Source organism: Oncorhynchus masou, chromosome 28 (assembly GCF_036934945.1).
Source record: "Oncorhynchus masou masou isolate Uvic2021 chromosome 28, UVic_Omas_1.1, whole genome shotgun sequence".
Taxonomy (NCBI): domain Eukaryota; kingdom Metazoa; phylum Chordata; class Actinopteri; order Salmoniformes; family Salmonidae; genus Oncorhynchus; species Oncorhynchus masou.
Genome location: NC_088239.1, coordinates 12,844,924 through 12,872,806, shown reverse-complemented (window position 1 = coordinate 12,872,806; position 27,883 = coordinate 12,844,924). Strand labels below are relative to the sequence as shown.

Below are 27,883 nucleotides of genomic sequence, written 5' to 3'. Positions count from 1 at the left end.
GTAACAGAATAACAGATAGAATCACAGTGCTGCTATCAGGCATCATGGTCTGGCTTGTAACAGAATAACAGATAGAATCACAGTGCTGCTATCAGGCATCATGGTCTGGCTTGTAACAGAATAACAGATAGAATCACAGTGCTGCTATCAGGCATCATGGTCTGTCTTGTAACAGAATGACAGATAGAATCACAGTGCAGCTATCAGGCATCATGCCTAACAGTCATCAGGAACATGCAACAAGCCAGGGACAAATATTGCCCGAGGGCGGAGGTTATGACTGACACACACACACACACACACACACACACACACACACACACACACACACACACACACACACACACACACACACACACACACACACACACACACACACACACACACACACACACACACACACACACACACACACACACACACACACACACACACACACACACACACACACACACACACACACTGAAAGGATGAATGAATAATGATATGAGGATTCCAGGTAACCTACAGGCCCACCAAGTTGTGTTCATGTATTTCTAAAGTATTTCAGGAATGGGCCTCTATAAAAGCAGACAATGTAAAGGAAAAGCAACTGTTGCTTTTGGAAAATACTATAGTTTAGGGTAAATTAATCCAAAATTCTAATATCAAATCCTATATAGGCCAGGCCTATAGGCTTAAGAAATGAATCATTTAAAATCGAATTTTCGCACTAGAAAATATAGGTAAAACGTGACCTATACATTTATTTATAATTCATTTGTACATAACTTTTTGTGACTATTTTTTGCACTTTTGTGCAACCTTCTCTTCAGTAGATGAATGAAAGCAAAACAATAACTGTCCTGATCATGTATGTTCTTTTGAAATGACCCATTTATTCAACCGTCTATCATTTATAAATATACTAATTTCAAGGAGAAAAATAAAGTGAACAGCTTTGGTAGAAAAGCACAGAGTCTAAATGTAAACAGACGGACCAAATTACCAGAAATAGTGTTGGGAAAACGGAAATAGGAGAGTAGCCCTACATGTTAGTCCATCTGTCCGAGTGGCCCATGAAGCCCCGTGTGCATCGTCGAGAGTCTGAGGCACGTGCGACAGAAATTATGGCAACGTGCTGTGAATGGAGAAAGTATGGCGGTGGACGGAGGGATATGTCTTAAGTCTAGGAACCTGTAGGCAACTAAACGTATTCCTGCAATCTTGACATATATCACTCGCGGGTATTTATTACACAGTGGAAAGTCCCGCAGCCCGGGAAAGCAGGCCAGATTTCACACCGAGATCTGTGCGTGCAAAGGCGGCTGCTGCGAGTTGCTAGAGCCGGGAAGAGAGCTGCTTTTCCCCGGTTAGATTGAGAGAGGAAAAACCACTGCGGAAAAGAGAAGGGAGAAAAACAAGTTTTACTCTGTAGGAAAATTAAATAACCGATGTAATATCATCATTACATAATTAAATAAATCAGATAATCAAAACCCTAATAATAAAACAACAATAATTAAATAAATCAGATCAACAAAAGCCTAACAATAAAACAATAATAGGCCGTTATAACAATAGCATATCAATAACTTGATATAATGACAATAGGCCTACTCAATAATAATAATAATAATAATAAATAACACTACAAAATCATTCTAATCATTATAATAATGTAGTCATTACTTTAAACAAATACATCATTAGGCCTACATTAAGTACCACACGTCAAACATTGCATGCACTGCTATAATATTTAGGTTGATGCATTCTAATTCTGATGAAATATGTTCTGCGCTGCACCTATGGCTTTCCTCTGCATGGCTATGACCAGGCCAGTGCCCCCTGCTCGCTCCTCTGCACGGCTATGACCAGGCCAGTGCCCCCTGCTCGCTCCTCTGCACCTATGGCTTTCCTCTGCATGGCTATGACCAGGCCAGTGCCCCCTGCTCGCTCCTCTGCACCTATGGCTTTCCTCTGCATGGCTATGACCAGGCCAGTGCCCCCTGCTCGCTCCTCCTTGACCAAGGCTACACCGTAAACACCAAATACCGTTTAGTTGTTGTTGTTGCTGTTGTTGTACAGTTGTTGTCTATGCACAGTCACATGCTAACGAAATGGGTTCCTCATTTACTCATTCATACCCTAAGGGGATTTCATGGTTTTGGAAATTCTAGTTATGATATTCTAAATATGTGGTTGTAGAATATCAGTAATGTATGATAGGTCTAATCATTGAAAGCTGTCCTGTCAAAGTCCTTGATCAAGCCTTGTACTATACAGGCCTACTGGCAATGTACCCGTTGTGGGAATGACTGCCTTGGAGAGGGTGGTGGGCATTTTGGGTCGGTGAATGATGAGAATTTTGGAAACATATTCAAATTCCTGTCGGTCCAGTCCCTGCTCCCCCCTCCTCTCTCCGCTCTTTGTTCCCCTCCATTGATTCTCTATAAAAACTGAAGAGAGAGGGGCGAGGTGGGGGGGTGGCTACCTCGCGCTCCTCACTCAAACCACACCACTGCCACCCAGCGGCCACTGTGTGTGTAGGTGCGTTGTGCGTGGATGCGAGTTCTTTGTTCTACACCCGACTGTAAACGAGTATTTACAGAAATATTAGCCTACTGGCTACTGTAATGAAAAAACATACTAATCGACTAGGCATATTTGAAAGAATGTAGGATTCAGCCGTGCACATCCCTTGTTCCCACCAGTCTCTTCGTGCTTTTCACCAGAACAATGGAACCGGAAGCACCTTTTCTTATTAGGCTTCTGGTGTAATGCACATAATTTAATTAGACCAACTGCCCAGATATGCTAATGAGATACTTAACGAGGAAACAGTAATTACCATTATAGATCTCTCTCGATCTCTCTCTCTTTCTCTCTGTCTCTCTCTTTCTTTCTTTTTCTCTCTATCTCTCAATTCAAAGGGCTTTATTGGCTTCGGGAAGCATATGTTTAGGCCTACATGTTTTCTCTCTCACCCTCTCTCTCTCTCAGGGCAGTTTTTCATCAGATATGATAAGATGCATGCGTCATTTAACAGGATTAATCATCCATCTAAATGTCCCACTAAATTAAATGAACATCCATTCCTCTCTGCCTGTCTGTCACCAGATATCTGATGGATGATCGGAAGACAATGATATTTGTGTCGTTTGATTTGACTTTTAATCCACAAGGAACAATATAAAGGACAATATGACAATATTTTAAAAAAGAAAAGGATTTAGTTTCTCAGAAGCCGAGAGAGGGAGATAGAGAGAGAGAGAGAGATAGAGAGAGGGGGGGGATAAGAAATGAAGAACATAAAGTCCTTGGAGGTATTGGTCTAAGAAAGACAACTAATAGGAGAATTATGACATCACACCTAAACGGCTGACCTTTAGGCCTGTAAAACATTTCCAACCCAATGCTTATTCTAAATCTTACCACCACTTTTTACAATCTTCAAATCAAATCAAATGTTATTTGTCACATATGCTGAAAACAACAAGTGTAGACCTTACAGTGAAATGCTTCCTTACAAACCCTTAACCAACAATGCAGTGTTAAGAAAGTATTTACTAAGACAAATAGTGCGGGTAGCCATTTGATTAGATGTTCAGTCTATGGCTTGGTGGTAGAAGCTGTTAACCTGTCTAGGACTGGGCTTCCGCTAAGCCGAATGAAATTGCATGGCGCCAATGAAATTGCAGGGTGACAAATACAAATCAACAGAAATCTCATAAATCAAATTTCTCAAACATACAAGTATTAGGCATCATTTTAAAGGTAAAATTCTCGTTATCCAGCCACAGTGTCTGCTCCACAAACGATTATGTTAGGTCACCACAAAGCCACAGAAAAACCCAGCCATTTTTCCAGCCAAAGAGAGGAGTCACAAAAAGCACAAATAGAGATAAAATTCATCACTAACCTTTGATGATCTTCATCAGATGACACTCATAGGACATTATGTTATACAATACATGTATGTTTTGTTCGATAAAGTGTATATTTATATCAAAAAATCTAATTTTACATTGGCACGTTACGTTCAGTAGTTCTAAAACATACAGTGATTGTGGAGAGAGCCACATGAATTCACAGAAGTACTCATTATAAATGTTGATGGAAATTCAAGTGTTATGCATGGAACTTTAGATACACTTCGCCTTAATGCAACCGCTGTGTCAGATTTTTTGAAAACTTTACGGAAAAAGCATAATCTGAGTCCAGAGCGCAGAGCCCAAAACAGCCAAAAGAAATATCCGCCATGTTGCGCAGTCAACATTAGTCAAAATAGCATTATAAATATTCACTTACTTACTTACTTTGATGATCTTCATCAGAATGCACTCCCAGGAATCACAGTTCCACAATACATTTTTGTTTTGTTCGATAAGGTCCATCATTTATGTCCATTTTTGTCCAAATAGCTTCTTTTGTTAGGAGGTTTGGTAAACAAATCCAAAAGCGCGTTCAGGTCCAGTCAGACGAAAAGTTCAAAAAGTTATATTACAGTTCGAAGAAACTTGTCAAACTAAGTATAGAATCAATCTTTAGGATGTTTTTCTCATAAATGTTTAATAACGTTCCAACCGGAGAATTCCATTGTCTGTAGAAAAGTAATGGAACGCAGGTCGCTCTCATGTGAAATGCGCGTGACCAGCGTGTGGCTCTCTGCCAGACCACTGACTCAAAGAGCTCTCATCCGGTTCCACTTCACAGTAGAAGCCTGAAACAACGTTCTATAGACGGTTGACATCTAGTGGAAGCCTTAGGAAGTGCAACATAACCCATATCCCACTGTGAATTTGATAGGGGCTGTGTTCAAAAACTACAACCTCAGATTTCCCACTTCCTGTTTGGATTTTGTCTCAAGTTTTTGCCTGCCATATGAATTCTGTTATACTCACAGACATCATTCAAACAATTTTAGAAACTTCAGAGTGTTTTCTATCCAATAATAATAATAATAATATACATATATTAGCATCTGGGACTGAGTAGGAGGCAGTTTACTCTGGGCACGCTATTCATCCAAAAGTGAAAATGCAGCCCCCTATCCCAAATAAGTTTTAAGAAGCCTTTTGGAAATAGACTTGGCGCTCCGGTACCGCTTGCCATGCAGTATCAGAGAGAACAGTCTATGACTAGGGTGGCAGGAGTCTTTGGCAAGTTTTAGGTCCTTCCTCTCACACCGCCTGGTTTAGAGGTCCTGGATGGCAGGAACCTTGGCCCCAGTGATGTACTGGGCCGTATGCATTACCCTCTGCAGTGCCTTGTGGACTGAGGCTGAGTAGTTGCCATACCAGGCGGTGATGCAACCAGTCAGGATGCTCTTGATGGTGTAGCTGTAGAACCTTTTGAGAATCTGAGGACCCATGCCAAATCTTTTCCGTCTCCTGAGGGGGAATAGGCATTGTCGTGCCCTCTTCACAACTGTCTTGGTGTGTTTGGACCATGTTAGTTCGTTGGTGATATAGACACCAAGGAACTTGAAGCTCTCAACCTGCTCCACTACAGCGCCGTTGATGAGAATGGGGGTGTGCTCAGCCCTCCTTTTCCTGTAGTCCACGATCATGTCCTTGGTCTTGATCACGTTGAGTGAGAGGTTGTTATCCTGGCACCACACTGCCAGGTCTCTGACCTCCTCCCTATAGGCTGTCTCATCGTTGTCGGTGATCAGGCCTACCACTGTTGTGTTGCGCATGCTCTGGGTACACATCCTGGTAATCCGTCTGGCCGTGACCTGGTGAATGTTCTTAGGGGGCATTGCGGGATTTCTTGGTTAGAATCCTGCTCCTTGGAAGCAGCAGCTATAGATGTATTTCTGTGCTGATTCTAATAATGCATGCCTTATTTGTGTCTACTAAAAATTGGAGGATGACCTGACTTTCTTTGGTCATAACTACCCGTGTTATGGTGTTATGGATGCGTTATATAGGTTGGTAACGTTATAGCTTCAATGCAATGAGAATATGATTAGGGCAGGTCGCCAACCCGGGGGCACGACACGCCCCCTCTCTCTGTCTGTTTCCTCGAGCCTCACAGAATGCGCAGTGCACTCAGAAATTAGAGCTTTGAATCTATCTCATTGTCGAACAAGTATATCTTATTAACAGTGTTTTCTCAACACAAATCACTTTTTGATGATATGTTCTTTGTTACAAATCTCTGTTCTTTCTAACAATCACGTGGCATTAATAGGCCTGACTTGCCTGGTTAAATAAAGGTAAAATTAAAAAAATTAAACAATTAAAATTGGCCTGGCCTGCAACCTCATAATAGTATGTCGTTGGACAGCGTTTTCACTTTTCAGAAGACATTTAAAAAAATAAAATACAAAGGCTCACTGTCACTGATTCTTCGACGTGAGCACATACTTTGAATGATAAGGGCATCTGTGGTCCTTCAATAACACATTTAAAACAGAAAATAACAAGAGGAATTCTCCCATCAAAACTTTTTACTTTAATCCAAAACTCAATTAACAATTATAAGATATTCGCATAAAGACACAATTAATCAATTTGATCATTAACAGTTAATTGACACATCCTTGTGTGTAGGTCGTAATTAAAGGCAATTTATATGAATATAAATAAATCATATTTGATTTATTGTAAAGCCATCCACCAATGTCACATGTCAATTCACATGGGTGACTAAGATTGAAATTTAGACCTATACTTTTAATCAACTCTAAGGATCCTTTGGTGAAAGTATTCCAAGACCATATCTAGTCCAATCTGCAATGAACACGTTTTGAGTTGGTTCAGTCACATGGCATGTATTTGGATTAGAGGTCTAATTGAAATGTAATTGATTTTAATTTATTCACCTATTTACTTAGGCTGCTTAGACTAGTCCTGTTTAGAGCCATTTCAGGCCCAGATGTATGTGTTTAATCTGCGTCCGTGCTCTGCAGTTATTGACAAAACCGACACAGTCTCATATTATTTCAGGCTTTTAAGCGTCACTGGCTCTGTTATTATAGTTACAATTTGCTATACGTCATAATAAAAATAAAACAATACGTATTTGAAAACTAAAATTGAGCTAAGGAAATAAAATATTTAACCTCGTAGGTCCGGCCCCTTGCACGTTTCCACTAGTTGACACTTCCGTTTTTTATTTTTCTAACGCCTGCTTGTACAACCATATCTATTTTATTTTGTACATGTCGTTGAGTTTATAATATGCGGACCCGCAGTGTACAGGCTATTTTTATTCGGCATAATGTGAGTCATTCAACTAAAATATTCGGTGACCCCCCCCCCCCATGGGCTTTTTTTTTAGTTGAAGAATTAATGCGTAAGAAACCATCTACAAAATACTGAATCCATGGAGGCGACGAGATGAGTAGAACTCATTGACGTGAGAAAAACATTTTATATAATATTTTATTTAAACTAATGTAAAATATCTTGACAAATGCAACATGGCCAAACATCAAGATCTCTTTCTCTGTTCCAGACATGTTGAGTGAGGCAGGCCTGTCCAAAGTCTTATGTTTGTTTCCTGAGTAAAACGGTTCAAGTAAATATATTCAAGAGCTTCGTTATACATTCACGATTATTACAGAAAAATACTAACATCATGTTTTGGAAAGCTCTACTTTTAAAAAACCAGACTGAGTTTGACAGTTGGCATCCATGCGTTTTTATATCCTCGCATGGACGCAAAACCGATGGCTGACATCTAGTTATGATACATTCAGATTTAGACAAAACACATTTCATCGTTAAATTACAATGATTTAAAGGAACATTTGAAATGTATTAACTTTTTAACAAGAGTTTCTAAACAGAAGCTTTCGAGTTTGATATTAAGACTTCATGCTTACCTTGATATATAAATCCAATCGATATTGGTTTGTCCAGAAATAGGAAAATTAGAATAGGTTATAAAGGCCTCTTCCGTTTGGGGAATTATCAGTGAAACTATCAGGCAAGATGTCACCGAACAGCTAACAGCTGAAAGTCATATATCAAGTAAAAGGATATGAATGGATTGTTTTGAAATCGTCGCTGTTTGGGTGTGGACAGCATAGCCTACACCCAACAACATTTTTGGGCTATAGGCTATGTTATTCTGGCTGTTTCTAATCATGGGAAATCGGTTTGGCATCAAACGACAGTCAGTGGTTATAATGCAGATTTATGCATATTTTATTATTGACCGTCGGCTATTGACTGTCGGGCCAAATTTAGATTTATCTATGAACTCGCGGATGATTAATGGTCAGCGGAATCCCACGGACAAATGTGGGCTAGTTAGAAAGAGCATAAGGCGCCGGACGGAGCCAGCTAGATGACAAAGTAAAAAAGTAACGAAAGATGTCCAGTGTCAAAAACGTTTTTTTTCTGAGGTGTGTGACGAGCCTCCAGAGACAAAAAATAAAAGGGTTAACTGAGTTAAAAATAAAATAAAGCAATTTCTCATAGCAATCGATTATATTGTCATAAAGAACAAAAATAGCAATTTGCAATATTCAATGTTTAGCTTGACATTTGGATATTGGCAAATATAATGAAGAAAAAAGTTGGGAGCCCTTGCACTGTCTGGGGTGACCCATGAGAGCCAGCCAGATGAGAGGTCATGATCTTTGACCTTTACCAGCTCCAGGTTGCACGCATTGCAAACTAACTTGGTTTATCGTACAGGAGACTGGGTCTCCAACCCGGATCTAGCAACTGTCAAGCCAACACCTTAACCGTTACGTCAAGAGGTCCGAACCTCTTGATGAGGTAGACATCGCTAGATGTTGGGTTAAGGTTGCTACATTTACCCCCCTTCCTTCTGGAGAGCATGTCCCCACATCTCTCAGACTCTCTGATGGCCTCGCGGCTGGCATCCTACTTCTGAGGATAGGTCCGAACCTCTTGATGAGGTCGCTAGGTCTTGGGTTAAGGTCAATACAATATGTTGTGTTTGGGACAAGGTTCTGAATATTGTTATGTTGTCTTTGGGACAAGGTTCTGAATATTGTTATGTTGTCTTTGGGACAAGGTTCTGAATATTGTTATATTGTCTTTGGATCAAGGTTCTGAATATTGTTATGTTGTCTTTGGGACAAGGTTCTGAATATTATGTTGTCTTTGGGAAAAGGTTTGGAATATTGTTTTACTACCAAACTACAATGCAACTGTCTCTTTTTCATGATCTATTCAGATAGTAGGTCTAATTAGTCCAAACATGATGGGCCTTCCGCAGGGGTGAAAAACTGATTTTCATTGAAGGGAAATAATATGCCCTGTCTTGAGAAATGGGCTATAAGGTCCAGACCAAAGTAAAAGTAAGCCCAGGACTAAAGTAAACCCAGGACTAAAGTAAGCCCAGGACTAAAGTAAACCCAGGACTAAAGTAAACCCAGGACTAAAGTAAGCCCAGGACTAAAGTAAGCCCAGGACTAAAGTAAGCCCAGGACTAAAGTAAACCCAGGACTAAAGTAAACCCAGGACTAAAGTAAGCCCAGGACTAAAGTAAGCCCAGGACTAAAGTAAGCCCAGGACTAAAGTAAACCCAGGACTAAAGTAAGCCTAGGACTAAAGTAAGCCTAGGACTAAAGTAAGCCTAGGACTAAAGTAAGCCCAGGACTAAAGTAAGCCTGGGACTAACGTAAACATAAGATTACTTCGTTAGGTTACCCTCCAACTTCTTCTGGGTGCAATGACGTCACGTCGATCAGTTCACCACCTCGAAAAGACCTTTGGAAATGGGGCAACAAAAGATGTAGCGCTCTGTCCTGTAGCCTCACATGGTCAATCATGATTTAGACCTACTCGAGAATAAACTATGCCAATATATTTTTTCTGAATGAAAGATAGGACTACTGTAGCCTAAATGAAACGTAAATAGGTTGTGAAACTATAGATGTTTTCACTTCTGTACACGCAGTGAATGAACGCCGTGTGACTGTCTTATTTTATCGGTTCTGCATGCAGTGTCAGCTGATCGCGTCACGTGATCCGGTGTCGTGGGTCATTCCTCTCTCAAAATGGAGTTGTCTGAGTCCGTGCAGAAAGGGCTGCAGTCTCTAGCAGACGCGACGTTTTTCGACATGAAAACCTTCTCAGTGTTCATAGAAGTGGCTTTTCGCAGTTTGCTATCAGCTCATGCAGATCGTAGTGTTCTCGGTAAGACCGCTCTGCCTTCCCTTTTTCGTGTCGCCGTTTGTTTCTGCTCCTTCCAGAGCTTCCGGTTTATTCCCAGTTTGATTTGAAGGCTAGCATCATCAGCTTGAAAGCTAGCTTTATCAGAAAATCTCAATCTTGGAATATACGATACAGTGTAACACCCATCGATCTGAAACGTATCAAATGTAACAGTGTTCGTATCCTTCATGTTTTAAGTGGTAGCGTAATCGGATACTTTGTAGCTAGTTATGGCCAGGAAATGTGACAATAGGCCTACTGATAAGGCTAGTGAGGGTGCAGGCTTGGCTACCGTTCTAAAATGAGGATTTTAGGTAGAAATCTGGAACCAAAAACGTGCAAATGGCATTACTCCCAATTACGAAATTTTAGATTTTTATGAAGTTGTATGTTTCTAGTTGTAGCCGAAAAGAGTGAATTAATTGGGCTATAGAATTTAGTGTGTGTGTGTGTGTGTGTGTGTGTGCGCTACAGAATGTTGCATGTTGTTAATTTGCATGACCAATTTGATCCCTTTTGGTTAAGTTTAGGTTACTGGATCTGGAGAATATACACTCTAAAGATTAGGCTCACTATAAAACGATACAACAGTTCACAGAGATTAGGATACAGTTATTATAGATGTGATGTATAACTGGTAATTGATTTCCTCTGATCATAGATCAGCCTGAATTTAAACGTCTTGACCAGAAGTTGCTGAAACATTGTCATACTGCTGCCACGACCTGCATACTGGAGGGGGTCAAACAAAATGCTGACAAATCCACTATAAGGTAATGCTTGGTCTGTTCTGTTATATTATTGCAAATGGAGGTTGACCTCTCTGAAGTTGGTGAATAATTAATCTTGACGGTCCCCCAGAGCCTGGGGACAATGTTGGAGGAGAATAGACCTAGACCATATTTTACTGTCCACACAATGTTGAGGGCTTGCCTTTGGCTTGATAAGATGATGCATGACAAAATGTGGAGCACTCTGCCATCGAGATTATTCTACTTCACCGCCTACAAATCAAATCAGCTGGTCTTGATCAGGAAAAAGACAGTGTGAGTTCATTATGATTACTGTATTGATAAAGAATGGAGCTGATTTTGTCATTGCAGTGCGTGCCTGGAGGATGTTGGTTTTGATGCGGAGAGAACAGAAGTTTTCTACACTACGTACCAGGTGATAAGTAACTTTATTATGTTAATAGCATGTTAATACCTTCTCATTGCAAAGAAGTTAATTTTAAATCCATTCCAGATCTCAACCCCAAACTGTCTTTTTTTTGTGTTCTCCAGAAATGTAGAAGTGATCTAGAAACTCTATTGTCAAGGTGAGATGATTGTCTGTATTTCCTCTAGGCCAATTTGAAATGCCATAACAATTGATGACTGGAATTATTGCAGCTGAAGCTTTGAGTGGACAAATCTACTTGATTTAAAAAAAAAAAATAGATTTAAAAATAAAATACTATATTGTCTGTTTGTACAAAAATACTTCTGGGTCACCACAGTACAGATACGTTTGTTCACTGTGGGCCCACATTCTAACACATCTCAGCAATGCAGACACAGTGGTATAGAAAATACTTTATCAGAGTTTGATTTGTGTTCTGTTTCTTATATGGCTCATGGAACATCACTTTAGTGACATGACATCACTTTAGTGATGATGCAGTTTACACTTCATTGACACCCCTGTAGTCCTACAAATGGTATTGATCTCTTCCATTGACATTTTCCAGTAATATTATATATATTTTCCCAGTACACATTCCCATCCCCATTGAAACATCACGTACAGCCTAAAGTAGAGGAGTGGACATTAAAACCATATAGAGGTTTTCATTGGATACAAATGTGTTTGTTTAATGTTTGAGTCATAGAAGTTTTGGGGTTTATTTCAAATGTATTGAACAGTTACATTTAGACACTGTGACATCAGAAAATATATATTCTTCATTTTCATAAACCCAGATGAGTGAACTGAATAAGCTTGATTAGCATCATTGCAATTAATGTGATTATTTTACACAATTTTTAGCTCAATTAAAAATAAAAGTTTATAGCTACTGAGCTGTCAGGACATTGACCATATCGCTTCAATATTTTTATGCTTCACTCTCCTAGAGAGCAGCAAACTAGGCTATGGAACTAGCCTAAATCAGTTCACATTTTATTTGTATGCTTCACTCTCCTAGAGAGCAGTAAACTAGGCTATGGAACTAGCCTAAATCAGTTCACATTTATTTGTCACTTATATTTTCACATGATGCATGATCTCTTGATCGTTTAAGATTATTGAATTGCCATGCAAATGTGACATGACATTTTGGTTCAAACAAATACTTTGAATCGGTTTATTTTCCTTGGAGAAAGTGCAGTTATTTTACGAGGGGTGTTGAAATACGCTGCATTGATATACGCTGCTCTTAAGCGGTAACTAATCAAAACGAGTGGCCCCTTTGTCTTCATCCTGACAAACTTCAGAAATCTGAAAACTGTTTCTCTGGGCCTGTTCCCCATAGGGCTCCAGCAGTGATAAGACGTTTTTGATTTTTACACGTAATATCACTAACACTTGGAATGACTCTGGTTTAAATAAAGTTTTTTTTTCATTTAATAAGGCTACGGTTGAACAGCCTATAGATACATCTCTATTCATGGGATCATGAATGCATGCTCTTTGTCTTGTGAATATAATATTTTAATACTATATGTATCTGGTAGCCTAATTCAGTATTTTGGTTATCGTTTTAGTTTAGGGAGATGCCCACCTCATATCAATGACGTGTCCTGGCGCCTGGAGTACTGTATCAAGGTATTGGTTGGTGATAAAACGGCAATACGATCATATAATAATCGTTTCTAAATCACATCTATATATATATATATCTCCAACTTTGTTTCCATGACAGAACGGGCATGTGCATAAGGTCAACGAGCCGTCCTATCTGATTTCATTAAACGTTGAGGTATGTTCCTTTCCAGAACCCAATGATCTAAAACTGTTTGGTATTTAAACGTGTCATCATAACCTATGTTAGCCTATACTTTTACAGAATGCCAATGATGGAGGATCGTCAGAAGATCTACATTTTACCTGCACGATGGAGCAACTTCAGGTAGCTAATGTGTTGTTGCAGCCTATATGGAATGTGGGTCGATCCATTTAGTGGTTAAGGTCATTTCACAGAAAGGCTGTGATAGTGTTTGACATACAATTCTGAATGTGCTATTGATTTGAATAGACACTATTTTCCAATTCCGCATTGGGCTCCTTTACAGATCTGTAGGCCTATATCATGAGCGTGTAGGTCCACGTGAATGAGCACAAAGACAATCACACGGAGAAAAAAACACGTTTCGTTTGCAGCCTGCAATTCAAATTATTATTACACTTTTTCTTGAATAAGATGTCTTTCAACAATGTGTATATCTACTAAATTTAGCAGAGATGTAAATCTTATCCTACAAAATAGCTGTATTTTAGTCAATGTGTAGTAATCTCATTTCAATATCGTTCTGGAGACGGTTCGATCCATCGGGTTTGACATTTTTTCCCCCTCCAATTTATTCTAAATATGCATATATTTAACAGAAAAACAATGGTGATTTCAGTTCACATTTTTCAGTAATATCTCAAATTGTCGGTTGCCAAATCATCCATTTTCGGTGTGGATATTGATGGAAAGACTAGGCGGTTCAGCTTTTTTTGACAGGGCATGCAGTAGTCTCAGGATTTAAAAGTTTAGCCTAAAAACTTATTCTTATCCTAAAACAAAAAGTCTCAATTGCGGCATGTTCTTTAAACTTTTGCTTAATTGAGTTCGATGTAAGCCAAATCCCTTATATTTTCAATGTCTTCACTGCGACCTGAGGTTGTCTGGTTCAACATGTCAACATCTCATGCTTTGGCTTCTTCACTATATTTTAACCATGTAGCTAAAGCTTCTATCCTTCTATCCAGTTAATCGCATTGAAACAGCCCCATAATGTATTTTGAAGAGTTGGGGAGTTTGTTAATGTTTTCGGAACACTGTTTTGACCCTTTTGGGTGAGGTGAACCTGAACGGTTGCATTCCTTTTTTGTTGACGAACATTGTTATAATAACAAAATCCGTTATGAATTGAAAAGGAATCGACTCCCATCCCGCCAGGATTTAGCAGAACATTTCTTGGTAATCTGATTTACATGGAGTGACTGAGGCAAGGCTATAATTTATATTCAACATAGTTTCTGCAGTCAGCGAGAGAAACCATTAAATGGTTTGTGATTCAAACTCTCCTTCATTCACTGTTTTGTAGAGGACTGACTGTGACTTTGTTTTCAGGATTTGGTGGGAAAGATGAAAGACGCTGCCAAGAGTCTCGAGAAGGCTACGCAGTTGTAAACTTGCGTTGTGCTCGAAGAGCCCTGCAAGAACTGTGGAATCCGGTTTCTCACGTGACCTCTCTTCTCATCTGCTCCACTCTTCTCGCTTCTCAAAGCAATGAAGTTCAGCGATTTCAAGCGGTGTTGATATTATTTGTGTCCGCATTGTATTTTATACTAATTTCTTTCGTAAGTATATATACTGTTGGTTGTCCGTTCTGCAAAGATGTATTGTTATCAATAAATACGTTCAATGAAATGCATGTTTTTTTCTGGGAACTTGCAGGCTGAAGAGGAGAGGAGCCATATGATATTAAAGTAGGTTATATAGTCCAAGGCACATCCTTCATATCATCTCTCGATATGTAGTCTATGTAGAGAACACTTTCTGCCTGATATGAGCTTGTAGGGATTTTTGCCAAATGACAACGAGAGCTGAAGGCGACAGGTATTTGTATCAAACAAATAATCCAAATTGGAGAGAACCAGTTTATAAACTGGTGTCAATGCACTGTGGCAGTCATAATGGCTCGCCAAAGCGAACTGCACAGTTTACGGTTCAGAGCCTCGTCCTATAGCCGAGCTATTGTAGCCTACAATACTTAAAATTCTTAAACATTGGAAGATGCCCCTCTTTTCAGGTCGATCCTAAATTAGAACGCTATGGGGTCATCGGTTATGGAATATAAACACCGTAGCTAAAGATTTCCATCGGCTCTGGTATGGTATGTTGGCAAAGGTATCCAAAGCATTTATGACAAAGACGCATTTTGCCAAGCTCATTATTTTGGAAATAGACGGGGGGAGGCACAGAATAGAAACGGGAGTTGGAAAAACGCACGCTGAATATTGTTTAGAAAACATCGGTGCTGTATTATGTTGTCGCTTTAAGTGCCACTAAAACGTTCAAAGTAAATGACCCAATCAGTCAACATGATGGACTTTTGATAACCTAGATATATTATGTGTGTCATTTTCCAAAGCATCATGAATTGGTGAGCCTTCCGAATACACCGACACAAATTTCCAGGCCACCCTTAAGGAATGATAGCACGTGACCAGAGCGGGGCGGTCGAACTACAAGCCATTTTGGGGACGGTGTCAGTTTCTACGGAGCCACACTGCTGCATTTTTCAAAGAGACGATTTTGGAGGCAAAGTAATCAGGAACGCAAACACACCATTCGGAACGCACAGCCAAAAGTCTGAAATCTTCGACAACGGAGGACACTTTACGCACCTAAAGTGCACAGCAGGAGAAAAATACGAATTTTACGCATCTGAAATGAGCCCAGGGTTGCCTTGCACTCTCCGCAATTGACAGCGTCTGCAGCTCGTTCGTTTCAAGATGGCGGCTGAGCTCGAATTAATTTACTGCTGATCGCCTCCTAACTTTCATTGTCTCTCCGTCTCCAGTCTCGCAGATCGCCAGCCGAGTCTCTAGGTATGTATTATTCGATATATATTCTTACCAACGGACGAATAACGAGTGTGTTTTCGGCGTTTAATTGTGTTTTTCTGCGGGTTTAAATGGGGTTCCAGGAGGTGGTGGATGTGAGGATTTGACGGTGTCTCGCGCTCACGGACGTGGAGCTCTGTCCTGGCACTGCTTTTTAAATTTGGTTCCCTTCACGTGTATGTCTTGGTTTTGTGTTCAATAAACCAGCGCACCACATGACGTAGTATTTCATGTAACGATCTGTTATGCGTGTCCACGGAGAGTGTTTCTGTGACATTTGTTAGATTTCCACAAAGTCTGTGATCTCAATCGAACAGGACGGAGATGGGTGAGGTGTTAACGGCAGCACACGGTTCAATGGTTCTCCTGGTTGGTTTGGTTCCATATACTGTCCCCATTTTATAGAAATATGATCCTTTGGATGTTGGGGACAGATCAGTGTGGTTGCATTACGCCCACGTCGCCAATTGTTGTTTTTATTAACTTAACTTCCCTCTTGATGAACGGTTCCTCAGTAGCCTATATGGTGGAGGGTAAACAATTTCAATTATTAATGAAAATATCGTCACCAACAGTTGTAAAATATGGATTTGAACGTACACACACGCAAGCTGAGTGCATAACGATGTTGACGCCCATGAATCATGCATGAAACCAATTTTAGGATTTTTCTTACGTTGGCTACAAAAGTCCATTGATTGTTTGAGTACAAGGGTCTTGTCAAGTAGCTTACCATCTTGAAATTATCTGTAAAATTCAGATAGGCCTATTTACTATTGAGTTTTACCATCCGTAGCCTCCTTGATGTTGAATCGGGCCTTCATCAGCCAACATGAGTTTAGAGGATGCTTGTTTTTTCCTCTTTTGAAACCAACACTCTGGACGCTTTATGTTAACTCACAGTAGAGCATAACACGTTTTATAAAGTGGGAACGTTCATAATAAATTAACCCTGCAAAGATCTTGCTGGATTGGTTTGATACATGGATCGATGGCGTCTGCTACGTGTATGCCTTGCTTCGTAATAACATAGTTATGATCAGGTTATCAACCTGCACATGCTGAGTGGGAGATGATCTGTCATGTGGAAAGGTGCTGTTTGGTACTGAATATATATATCCTAACGTTGTTTGACAGTTGACAACCTACCAGTAGAGGATTTATGTGGGAGTGAGGTTGCCAACGTCGGTGCTTGTATACTGTTGTTGTGGCTTGATTTATGTTGATACAATGTTTCTGTTTGTGATACTTGTTGAAGTACAACTTTGACGCCCAGGCAAAAAAAATGAGATTTCAAAGTTGACTTATTGATCAATTCTATCAAGTGAGGCCTCGTCTTTCCCAAAGCGAAATTAATATCCGAAAATGGTGACGCAAATCCAGCTGCTGATGAATATAGATTAGGGTTCCATCCAAAAAATGTCGAGAATGGTGCAGGGTATTATATATAGACCAAACTAGTCGGCACTCGAGGACGAGGAGATAGGTGCTATACTGTATTATCTGTATTCATATTGTATTACCAGATAAGAAATAGTGTATATTGTGTTTAGATTATACATGGTTGATGCTCCACTTTTCCTTAATTCTTTTGGGGGGGAGACAAAAACCTGCCTGTCTTACATACCATTTTCAGCCATTCCTTTTATACCTAGAGAGAAATCCAGAGTTGCGCCATGCAACACACAGTTCATGCATGACCCAATGTGCTAGAGTACATACAGTACGCTAGAATGCAATTGGGATCCAATCTTACCAACATTGTTATTGATAATACCGCTGTTTTATGAGTCTCAACTAAAATGTATCTGGAAATACATTTTAGGATACTTTTTCCTCTAGTGCTTTGTTGATGTTTTAGAGTTGTGTCCTGGGTAATATATACATGTGTTGTTCCATAGTGATGCTTGCAGAGGAAGTTACAATAGGCATGTTACTGCGTGGCAGCATTTACTTTACAAAGGCTCTGCTATGACCAGTGCCAGTTGTGCAAACATCAGCTAGTTAATCGATTGATGGCGTTAACAGGCTGTTTGCGTTGCACACGATGCGTGACAGCCACTGTAATGACAGCCACTGTGATGGCAATGCGGGATCCTTCACTGCGTTTCATTCAAATATATGTTTTTAATGACACGAAGAGCTGGGGTATTCCACACCAGTGGAGTCCATATCGGTATTTTTATTCATCTATTTTTCTCAATCTATTTGACATAAGTTGCATCCTTATAAAATGACGAGCCCGGTAGTTTTTCTTTCACCATACACGCAGAATCGTTCCAATTTATATAGCGCGAGTGTGCTGTTACGCATGACCAGCAGTGCCCATGTGACTATGTTTCTTGTTTGTTCGTGAGTTTTATTCCTTGTGCCAGGAAGCCAAAAGCTTCTGCCACACAGAATCAGTCCATTTCCCCCATGTTTTGACTGAAGGCTCAGACGGACGCAGACCCATAGTCGTTAAATTGGCACCGCAGTCACCATGTTGCAGAAAAAAAGCTAGTAGCCTATTAACGCCCCCCAAAAATGTATACAAAACATATTGTGGAACTTATTTAAAAAATGTCCCTCCCTCCAGACAGTGTTTTCGAAAACTTTTCCTACACTACATTGCTGTTACCTGCTGGCTTTTTGAATCTGGCCGTTATATGTCACTTAATTCGTGATCTATGTTGTGTTGGCTGATCAGTGGCGAGGTTTCTCTGGGGCTTCAACTTCATACGGGCAGAGAAAATACTTGGTCAATGTAATCTTAAGGTCGAGCCATGTTGTTATTGCATTGTGCCGCGCGCCCAGGCAGACTGCAGGATGCACACGGAAACGGCACAAGCAACGGAAAATATGTTTATCCAAACTAATGCGTAAGGCATGGGGATACGATTGGCTACCAGGAATTGGGAACCGAATGTAACTTGCGTCCGTGTGGAAATTGTTCCCGGTTGTCGGGAATCGCACTAATATATTCTAGCGAGGCGTTCTTTACAAAATGGCAGCCATAGTGTGGGGACTGACTGTACTCGCTTCGCGAGGGAAGGACTGATATTTATTTTCATAGCCTATTATTCGTCGTCACATTAGCATCAACGCGAGCGGTGATCGGTCTCCGAGCGAAGCAAGTCTCTCGGTATTGGTCACTGGCAAGATGCCAAGTAGTGCAACCTAAGTTGCCATAGAAACGGTAAGAATTTCCATGTGTGGTTACACCTGACACGGAGTGAATTACGGTCTGCCGCATCCTCAAATGTTAAAGGATTCATTGAAGAATATCGTATTCAATATTGCAACTGGCCTGAATGATGTTGTCCATTATCATCGGGTTCCAATAGGCTAATAGAACGTTAGAACCCCTGTGCTTTGGCTCTTCTATACGGAATCGTTAGAATAGACGAGCTGGTGTAGGTTGGCTACGTGAGTCTATACAGCGTTTCTTCGTGTGTAGGATTATATGAGGTCCGTTGAGCGAGGACCGCCGTTCTCCCATATCTATCTATAGAGGAGCGCTGGGATGTACAGTATATATGAACAATCCCAATGAAAGGATGGATTTATGATAACGCAGTGCCCTCAACAAATCCACACGGATCGACTCCCACCAATTGCTACCTATCAATCAAGCTCTAGGTCAGCGTCTCAAAAACGCCCAGCCTCTTCCCAGTTTATTATAGGCTACTATTAGCATAACGTATGGTGTTTTTCTACCAGTAGAACAACAAAACATCCTTCCAAATGGTTTAATGAACGACCGCTTGATCAAGCTGTGAAAGAACTGCAGACCCGATCGATAGGCATTTATTGTTGCCGTCTGTTAAAAAAAAGTATCCTCAATTTATAAAATCTTAATTATAGATATAGGATACCCGTTCGTGTTAGATTGTGACTCTTCCTCTCCCTCGCAGGTCTCTTCCTTCCATGACGATGCATCGAACGACCAGAATTAAGATAACTGAGCTGAACCCCCACCTCATGTGTGTGCTGTGCGGTGGATACTTCATCGATGCCACCACAATTATAGAATGTCTTCATTCATGTGAGTGACACAGGCTGAAAATACAGACACGGGAATTGGACCAGTCATGAAATGATGGTTGTAAATTCACACTATAATTTATTAGTATTTATATTTCACTCTTACTTTCTCTTCTCATGAATGCATTGGTTCTGTACTATTCATGTCAGATTCACTAGATGCAGCAAAGTACAAATCTAAAAAATTAAAACGTGTGTGGCAATGAACAACTCTTCAATCTGAGATCCTAAGTGTCAGTTGCATTATTCATACCATGTTTGAACTGTGGTGCGTTAGTGTAACAGAGTGTTATCCACTGAGAAACGAATCCATCGGTTTTTTAAACTTGTGTTTCAGTCTGCAAGATGTGCATTGTACGCTATCTGGAGACCAGCAAGTATTGTCCCATCTGTGATGTGCCAGTACACAAAACCAAACCTCTGCTCAATATAAGGTAATGCATCACTTTGTTTTTTGGGAAAAACATTTTTATATTTAGCCGTACATTGTTTTGTCACATTTCTGCTGTTTGTTGCTATTATCCACCCAATGCAGTTAGATGTCATCAAAAGGATTGGTCTATTTCCATTAACTTTGGTAGGCTACTTTCTCGACATCTTTCAATTTATTAAAACCTCATAGCATGCAATGAGTTCTGGGTCAATATGACTGAGTATGAACACTCTTTTCAAGGTCTGACAAAACTCTACAAGACATTGTCTACAAGCTGGTCCCTGGTCTCTTCAAAAGTAAGTGAAATCCCTCATATCAGTGATGGCATTGTCTTGTTCTCAGTGATGTCATCTGTATGTATTATCCTGTTTAAAATCGGAGCTGCTGTCTCCCCTTGCTTGTCTCCTGTGGAAAATGGATTAAAACCCATCTACGGACACATGCTGAAATGGGTGCTTTTAAATGGGTGCTTTTAATCCCTATTCAAATAAACATTTGTGACAGAGTTTTTTTTTCCTCTTCCATGAGATGAGATGAAGAGAAGGAGAGACTTTTACGCAGCACACCCTTCTGTAGATGGTGAGTCTATTGGAAAGGTCAGCCAGGGTGCAAGTCCACTGGAGTTGTACCAAGTTAATTAATGTGTGTGTGTATATTTGTATATATATATATATATATATGTGTGTGTGTGTTATTCTCATGAAGTAGTTTTATTTCTAACCAAAACGGTTAAATAGGCTGTATTTATTTCCTGCTCCAGTAAGATTGTCTTGATTTTCGCCTCAAACTTCAATATATTATTAGCTGATATTGACTAGGATTTCTGAGATCTCACTTTCACGGTTTTTAGTTTCTGAGGCAACTCTTGCAACTTGTTGATTTTGTTTGTGTGTGTGTCTGTGTGTGTGTGTAGCGACGACAAGGTCTAATGAAGATCGAGGGGAGGTGGCGGACGAGGACAAGAGAATCATCACAGACGATGAGATCATCAGCCTCTCCATTGAGTTCTTCGACCACAATAAGTACGTCAACAACATGTCTCTTACAGTCAGGCTTTTTGGAAATCATCCCATCTACTTGAAAATGTCTAGGTGAATACTTATGGTTATTATAGTTCAGTGTGCTAAACTGATTAGCTCAGTTGTGTTAGTGTGTCTATTATTTAGTGTCCATGAACGACTTCCTTTCTAGAATACTTTTAATCTTGACTTTGGTTTTAGCAGTGTATTGTCATTTTTTTTTTAAAGTTACATTTCTGACCATGAAGATCTTGAGGTCATTATCAAGATGTTTTTTAACACAAGTGTGCCATTGTTTTTCTCAGGGCTAAAAAGACAAGCGTGGCTGAGGACAAACAGTCTAAAGAACAGGTAGGCTGCCTACTGCTGAAGCTCAGGAGCTTTCCTCTGTCAGATAGTTCTGGATAGTTCTGACACTCTGTTGTTGCACAGAGCCTATTGATTGGTTTCTGATATAGAGTTTTTCTTAAATCTGGGCCTTTAAAGAACTTATCTTCAAATCCAACTGCATGTCTCATGTCTATTTTCTATGATGGAACTGGACATTATTAATACTTTAAAGTAGAAAACAAAATATAGTGTGTAGTGAAGTCTCCCTCAAATCCAATTGTCTTTAGAAACTATCTACATTCTCAGGAAACCTGTGTGTCCTCCTCCAGGTCAATAATAAGAGGTATCTGCAGTGTCCTGCAGCCATGACCATCATGCACCTGAGGAAGTTCCTCCGCAGTAAGATGGACATTCCTTGTACCTATCAGGTAAAGATTTATCCATTTTATTTTTAATTTGTTTGGCTTTTTAAAATAACACAGCCATATCTCTTGCATCACTTTTTTATTTTATTAAAACATTTTTTTTTATAAATAAGATGAATTTAGAAACATTAGTACAAATCACTGCAAGATGATTTGAAAATATATTATATCGGAGGACAATGGAAGTTGAATAGAAAAAAAATACTGCTTAGCCTATTTAATAAAATAATTGTGTAATTTCTACAATATAGGTTGAAGTGATGTATGAAGATGAACCCCTGAAAGATTACTACACATTAATGGACGTAGCCTACATCTACACTTGGAGAAGGGTAAGAAGCACAACATTAAAGGATGTAGCCTACATTTACACTTGGAGAAGGGTAAGAAGCACAACATTAATGGACGTAGCCTACATCTACACTTGGAGAAGGGTAAGAAACACAACATTAAAGGACGTAGCCTACATCTACACTTGGAGAAGGGTAAGAAACACAACATTAAAGGATGTAGCCTACATCTACACTTGGAGAAGGGTAAGAAACATAACATTAAAGGGAACATTTATAAAAACATTTGAAAAAGGTTTTGACTTTGAGCATAAAGTTATTTACAATTTAACAATGGTAATTGTGAACTCACAGGCAAGGAAGTTATGCCAACCTAACCCCCCGCCCCCACACACACACACACACACACACACACACACACACACACACACACACACACACACACAGTTCAGTGGGGACATTTATTATTTAAGAGGTGTATTGAATTCAAATATCAAAGATTTCTTTGCTGTTTGTATTTAAAGGCTATGTACATTTTACCAAGCTGGATGATTTTAGTTTTTTGTAAAATAATTATGTAGACAAATTGTTATTTCAACATTTTGCTCTGTGATATTTACATGGCCTATAGGTCTACAGTGGAATGCATGGAAGTTCACTATTCAATGTTCAAATGATTTATTTCCCGTGAAAGGAAACATTTGAGAATTGCATGAATGCCCTGCAAGCATTAATTTTAGAGACAAATTATGTCTAAAAATTACAAATATTTTTCAGAATGGCCCTTTGCCGTTGAAGTACCGCGTCAGACCGAGCTGTAAGAAGCTGAAGATGAGTCATCCGCAGCAGGAGGGCCAGAACAGCACTGGTCGGTCCGCTGAGAGCGACTCTGCCAGCGACAAAGCCTGCAGCCCTGCCGGCGTCCCCTCCACCTCCTCCTTGCCCAGCCCTGGTACCCCGGTGCCGTCCCCACACTTCCCCCACATCTCCAAACCCGTCAACGGCGCCTCCACCTCGGCCCCTGCCCCTGCCAGACCCTTCCCCTTCGGGAACAAACCGCGGAAGACCTCGCTGAATGGTTCTTCTTTGTCCTCGGGACTGGCCTGAAAACCGGGCCAACAGCCAATGCCAGACCGCTCTGCTAATATCTTCATGCCAATGTCGTTCCATTGTTGTAGACGCTCTCTTTTTGTTATCGTTGTTATAAATATATGATATATGTTTAATGTAGTGGAAGTGAAGCATTTCTATAGGAACATAGCAGGGTGGGACATTAAAGGAAAAATCTACTCTAACAATATTTTTGTATTTTTTTCCGTTAGTACACTTGATTCAATTCAAAAATATTTTGCATGTTTGCAGTCAAGTTTTCAAGATAGGATGTTCAAGAAGTGAATTGTCACTTGCCACATCAACATCATGATGATGTGACATTTTGCTTCTTGAAAATCATATCTAGAAGTTGACTACTGACATGCTAAATAATTTGAGACTATTAACAGTGGAATAGTGATGACAAAAATACATTTTTTTGGTTTTTTTTTGTGGATTTTTCCTTTAAGTTAGTGAAAGGGATGTTGGCCACCGTGAAAATGTTAGACTGGTGGTGAATGGCAAATTAATGACCCCCAAAAGCTGCATTTTATTCCACAGATGTGACTGAAGATGGCCTTTATATTATTTTCTTTAAAGTTTTTTTTTTTCAAATCAGAATGTGTGTTGATCCTATTTTAAGTGTGTATTTCGGCATGATGATGAAACCTTGTAGGCTTTACTAATATTTGAAATGGTTGCCTCTACATTGTTCTTTCGATTGGCTTTTGGAAAGCATTTCACAAAGAAATATTAATCTATATAATGTGTAAACAACTATTGTAGCGTTAGGCCCACGATTTTAGGGGAAAACATACGAAATATCTACGTAAATGTAGCCTGCAATGCTTTTATTAGGCTATACTCAAAATTGGAATCGAATTGCTTATAGCCTCAAACACCCTGAAGCCTTGCAGTCATCAAGCAGTTCAGAAAGTCAACACACACACACACACACACACACACACACACACACACACACACACACACACACACACACACACACACACACACACATGTATATAGCGAAGTATATGCATATTTAATCAGCGATTGTCAAATACTTTGACCTGAACAGCCCCCCCCCTTCATTTCATGCTCGATGACAAATGTTTTGATGTCTCCGGTGTTCTTTGTATCTATCGCTCGATTATATGGACAACTATTGTATTGTTACTGTTGCACAGCATAAAAACATCTGAATAAATCATTTTACACTTAAAGACGCTGGGCTGTTTTTATTTTGGGATATCTGGTGGTGTCTGTATGTGCTTCTGTATTCATTTTTAAAATATCTGTCAAGGGCCTATTTGGACAAATTTCCCTAGATTTTAGTCTCTTTGAATGTTTTCATTTTGGTTTCATTCATGCATTGTTAAGTTAAATATCCGTTGTTTTGTTGTTCAAATAATACGAATTGGCAGACAAAGCAGACCACCAAGGACATTTTGAAAAGATGGACAGATGTCTCTTACTGGCGCAGCACTGATTTAATTGCATTCAAAAGAGACCACTACTCTCAAATATTCAGGTTTTGTTTGTTTTGAATAGGCCCAGAATATCATTGACTAAGATATTTTCCATCGCATTCAATATATGTAGCATAAAAAGGATTATAAAATTAATGGGTGAAAAAAATTGCTGCGAGAAAGTTCCAGGTTTTCAGTGAAGGACACATTTATTTAGGTGCATTTGAAACCGAAGTCATCTTTCTTTGTCAATTGCTTGTCGACCATCATGGAATAGAATATATATTTCAGTATTTGAATTCAAATATGTTCCAATCTTTGTTTGACTTTCATATAATTTAAAGTTTTGCAATATACGATTTTATGTCGAGGTCATTTTCGTTAGCGGCACGGAGGCTATAAGAACGTGGAATTCATTAGACTGACACCGGTGTGTCTTCAAACCAGATTAGTCTATCCCCCAAAATAAACACGTTTTTAGTAGGTTACATGTAACAAAATAAAAGTATTACATTAAAATATAAATATTAAAGAAGTTCAAATTGGATCGTATTTTGCGGATGGAAGAGAGACACAGTTAAAGTTCGGGATCAAGAGGACCAAGTCGTAGTTTACGCAGCCTGTAGTCTGAAGCCGAAATCAAACGACTGTCCTATTCAATCACTTTTTTGATGGGTTTATAGTATTAATAAATGCGAGTCGTTAAGTTTTATATGCCCAGATACATTTATCTCATATTGTTACTGAGCTCGGGGATATTCAGGGGTCTGTCCACAGTTTATTCAGTGGTGAGCTGAAGGCCATGCATGGTATTAGGTTTGGGGGCGTTGATGTGCCTCATGTTGACTCGCAGATGCCATGATGTTACTTAATCTTACAATTCGAGCGATAGACAACTTTTGAGTGTGTGCAGGTTTTTACTTTGTGTAGCCTACATTAGGCGACTGGTGAGTTGTTTTATCTAGCCCATACAGCAGGTCTACTGGCGTGACAGGCAAGTGGAGGGCATTAATAATACATGGTGCACCCAACAACCCTTCACTAGAGGGGCCAAGGTTTCTGGGGAGCTTGTTGCTTTAGCCTTTAAAATGTGACATGGTGGTGATGTGTTAGGATATGTTTTTATTCAAGGCCGTTTGTTTTATGAAATGTACATTACATTTGAATAGTAATCTTGGTTGTGGTTGTGGTGACAGATAATATGGACATTGACATTTTTTAAAGGTACAATGCAGCCGTTTTTACATCATTATCAAATCATTTCTGGGTAACTATAAGTACATGACTGTGATTGTTTTACATTAAATAGGCCAAAAAAGAAACAACAATTGCTTCTAAGCAAAGAAGCAATTTCTCAAGCAAAACATTTTCTAGGACTATCTGGGTGGTGTGAGTGAGGGACATCACTGGAGGAGCCTTGTGAAAGGGATATGTAACCTGAAAACTAGCTGTTATTGGCAGAGATGTTTGAATCTGTCTTTGTTGGTCTATTTAAGTGATAATGACGAGGAGCCGGTGTTTGAATGATATATCTGCACAGGTGTTGTTAGACCCGAGACAAGGTCAATATATCCTCCAATCACCGGCTTCGAGGACAGTATCACTTTTATACAACATGCTCAAATAATGACTGACATATTTTCATTAAAAACGTTATTCAGATTAATTTATTCATACTATTTCTATCCAAGCCGACTGGTCGTTCGTTCTATTGGTTCAGTTGCCAGAGACACCACCCAGTCGTTCAGGCTTTTTGTTCTGTATCTATGGACACAACCCAGTCGTTCAACCTAAATGTTCTATTGCCATACTGGCTGGCAACTTTATTTTCCCTTGCTGGCTAGCTAGCCAACTACGGCTAATTTACAGTCACATCAAGCAGTGCAGCCAGAATAACAGCAAAGTAGCCTCATTTGAATTTGTTTAAGCTGTTATCTAGTGACATTTCTTTGGATACATTCATAAGAATGAGCTAATGATGCCCGACTTCACCTGGCATAGAAAATGTGCTCTCTCGTCAGAACACTGTTGTTCAGAGGAGCTAGCCAACAACACAGCTAACACAATCACTTCAAACTGAAGCAGCAAAGACGACAGGCTAGCTGCATTTTGTTTCGTTTTGCCTGTTTCTATTGACATGTCCATAAAAATTATGATGATTCATGGTTTCGACTGGCTGAGAAAAGCTGCCTGCTTGTCTGTCTCATCCCGACTCCCGACCCTGACACTTTAATTACAATGGGACAGCTGGAGATCGAATTTCAATATTGAAACAATGTTGCAAATGTCAGAGAGACAGACTGCAAGTTTTCTTCCAATCTCCGCTTTTGAAAACACATTGCTAGTCTTAAAGAAATGGGAGATGATGTATAGATGCTTTTTACAGTGGAGATCAAGATTATAAATGGTCTGTCTGGGTTGATGAGACAGTGGATTACACAGAACAGAGTAAATAGGCATTTCAACTTTATTGCTTTAGCCGGTGGAAACTTGTGGAATAGGCACCGGCTGGAATGCGGTTTTAACCAATCAGCGTCCAGGACTAGACCCACCCATTGCACAACAATTTATAACTCAGGCCAAAACTCCACCCATGCAAAACGAGCTGAAATGTCAGGCGGTCTTTTCAAAAAGCTCTTACACTAAAAGGGTATCAGCATTTTCACAATTTCACAGTATTTTTCCAACCTCAAAGTGTGAAAATATAAAACACAGAAAAATCCCGTTTTTGACAGCACAGCCACTTTAAGCACTTTTCATAATTTTCTCTTGGTCATCCACAACGAAAAAAAATATAATGTTCTTTGGCCTCAGATATGTTATCCTGAGGTAAATTATACTTCCCTTCAACC

At 39.7% G+C, this 27,883-nt stretch overlaps 2 protein-coding genes across 5 annotated transcripts; both read left to right on the top strand.

Annotated features, from left to right (window-relative positions):
• The first annotated feature begins 9,944 nt into the window (after positions 1–9,944).
• Positions 9,945–14,748, top strand: LOC135517168 (COMM domain-containing protein 3-like). Of its 2 annotated transcripts, none has more exons than XM_064941228.1 (8): positions 9,945–10,112; positions 10,792–10,903; positions 11,234–11,297; positions 11,414–11,448; positions 12,875–12,935; positions 13,033–13,089; positions 13,177–13,239; positions 14,449–14,748. In XM_064941228.1, exons 1-8 carry the CDS (start codon positions 9,974–9,976, stop codon positions 14,506–14,508), a joined length of 591 nt encoding a protein of 196 aa, XP_064797300.1. In that variant the 5' UTR covers positions 9,945–9,973; the 3' UTR covers positions 14,509–14,748. The 2 variants fall into 2 exon arrangements, with proteins under 2 accessions (XP_064797300.1, XP_064797299.1); XM_064941227.1 differs by having other exon boundaries at positions 13,162–13,239.
• Positions 14,749–15,572: 824 nt separating this feature from the next.
• On the top strand, positions 15,573–24,785 carry LOC135517167 (polycomb complex protein BMI-1-A-like). 3 transcript variants are annotated; one of them, XM_064941226.1, is made up of 10 exons: positions 15,573–15,932; positions 19,844–19,974; positions 20,311–20,407; positions 20,647–20,702; positions 20,935–20,985; positions 21,320–21,428; positions 21,731–21,776; positions 22,085–22,183; positions 22,432–22,512; positions 23,248–24,785. In XM_064941226.1, the coding sequence occupies exons 2-10, from the start codon at positions 19,857–19,859 to the stop codon at positions 23,575–23,577; spliced, it is 987 nt and encodes a 328-aa protein (XP_064797298.1). In that variant the 5' UTR covers positions 15,573–15,932; positions 19,844–19,856; the 3' UTR covers positions 23,578–24,785. The 3 variants fall into 3 exon arrangements, with proteins under 3 accessions (XP_064797298.1, XP_064797295.1, XP_064797296.1); XM_064941223.1 differs by having other exon boundaries at positions 21,320–21,497; XM_064941224.1 differs by lacking the exon at positions 15,573–15,932 and adding an exon at positions 18,735–19,125 and having other exon boundaries at positions 21,320–21,497.
• Positions 24,786–27,883: the final 3,098 nt, after the last annotated feature.

Bases quoted from the DNA above. Each gene is read 5' to 3' on its own strand.
- LOC135517168 (XM_064941227.1), top strand. From the start codon at position 9,974: ATGGAGTTGTCTGAGTCCGTGCAGAAAGGGCTGCAGTCTCTAGCAGAC. The intron at 11,449-12,874 runs GTGAGATGATTG...TTATCGTTTTAG, and splicing joins CTAGAAACTCTATTGTCAAG to TTTAGGGAGATGCCCACCTC. The intron at 13,240-14,448 runs GTAGCTAATGTG...CTTTGTTTTCAG, and splicing joins GCACGATGGAGCAACTTCAG to GATTTGGTGGGAAAGATGAA.
- LOC135517167 (XM_064941223.1), top strand. From the start codon at position 19,857: ATGACGATGCATCGAACGACCAGAATTAAGATAACTGAGCTGAACCCC. The intron at 21,777-22,084 runs GTAGGCTGCCTA...GTCCTCCTCCAG, and splicing joins ACAAACAGTCTAAAGAACAG to GTCAATAATAAGAGGTATCT. The intron at 22,513-23,247 runs GTAAGAAGCACA...AATATTTTTCAG, and splicing joins ACATCTACACTTGGAGAAGG to AATGGCCCTTTGCCGTTGAA.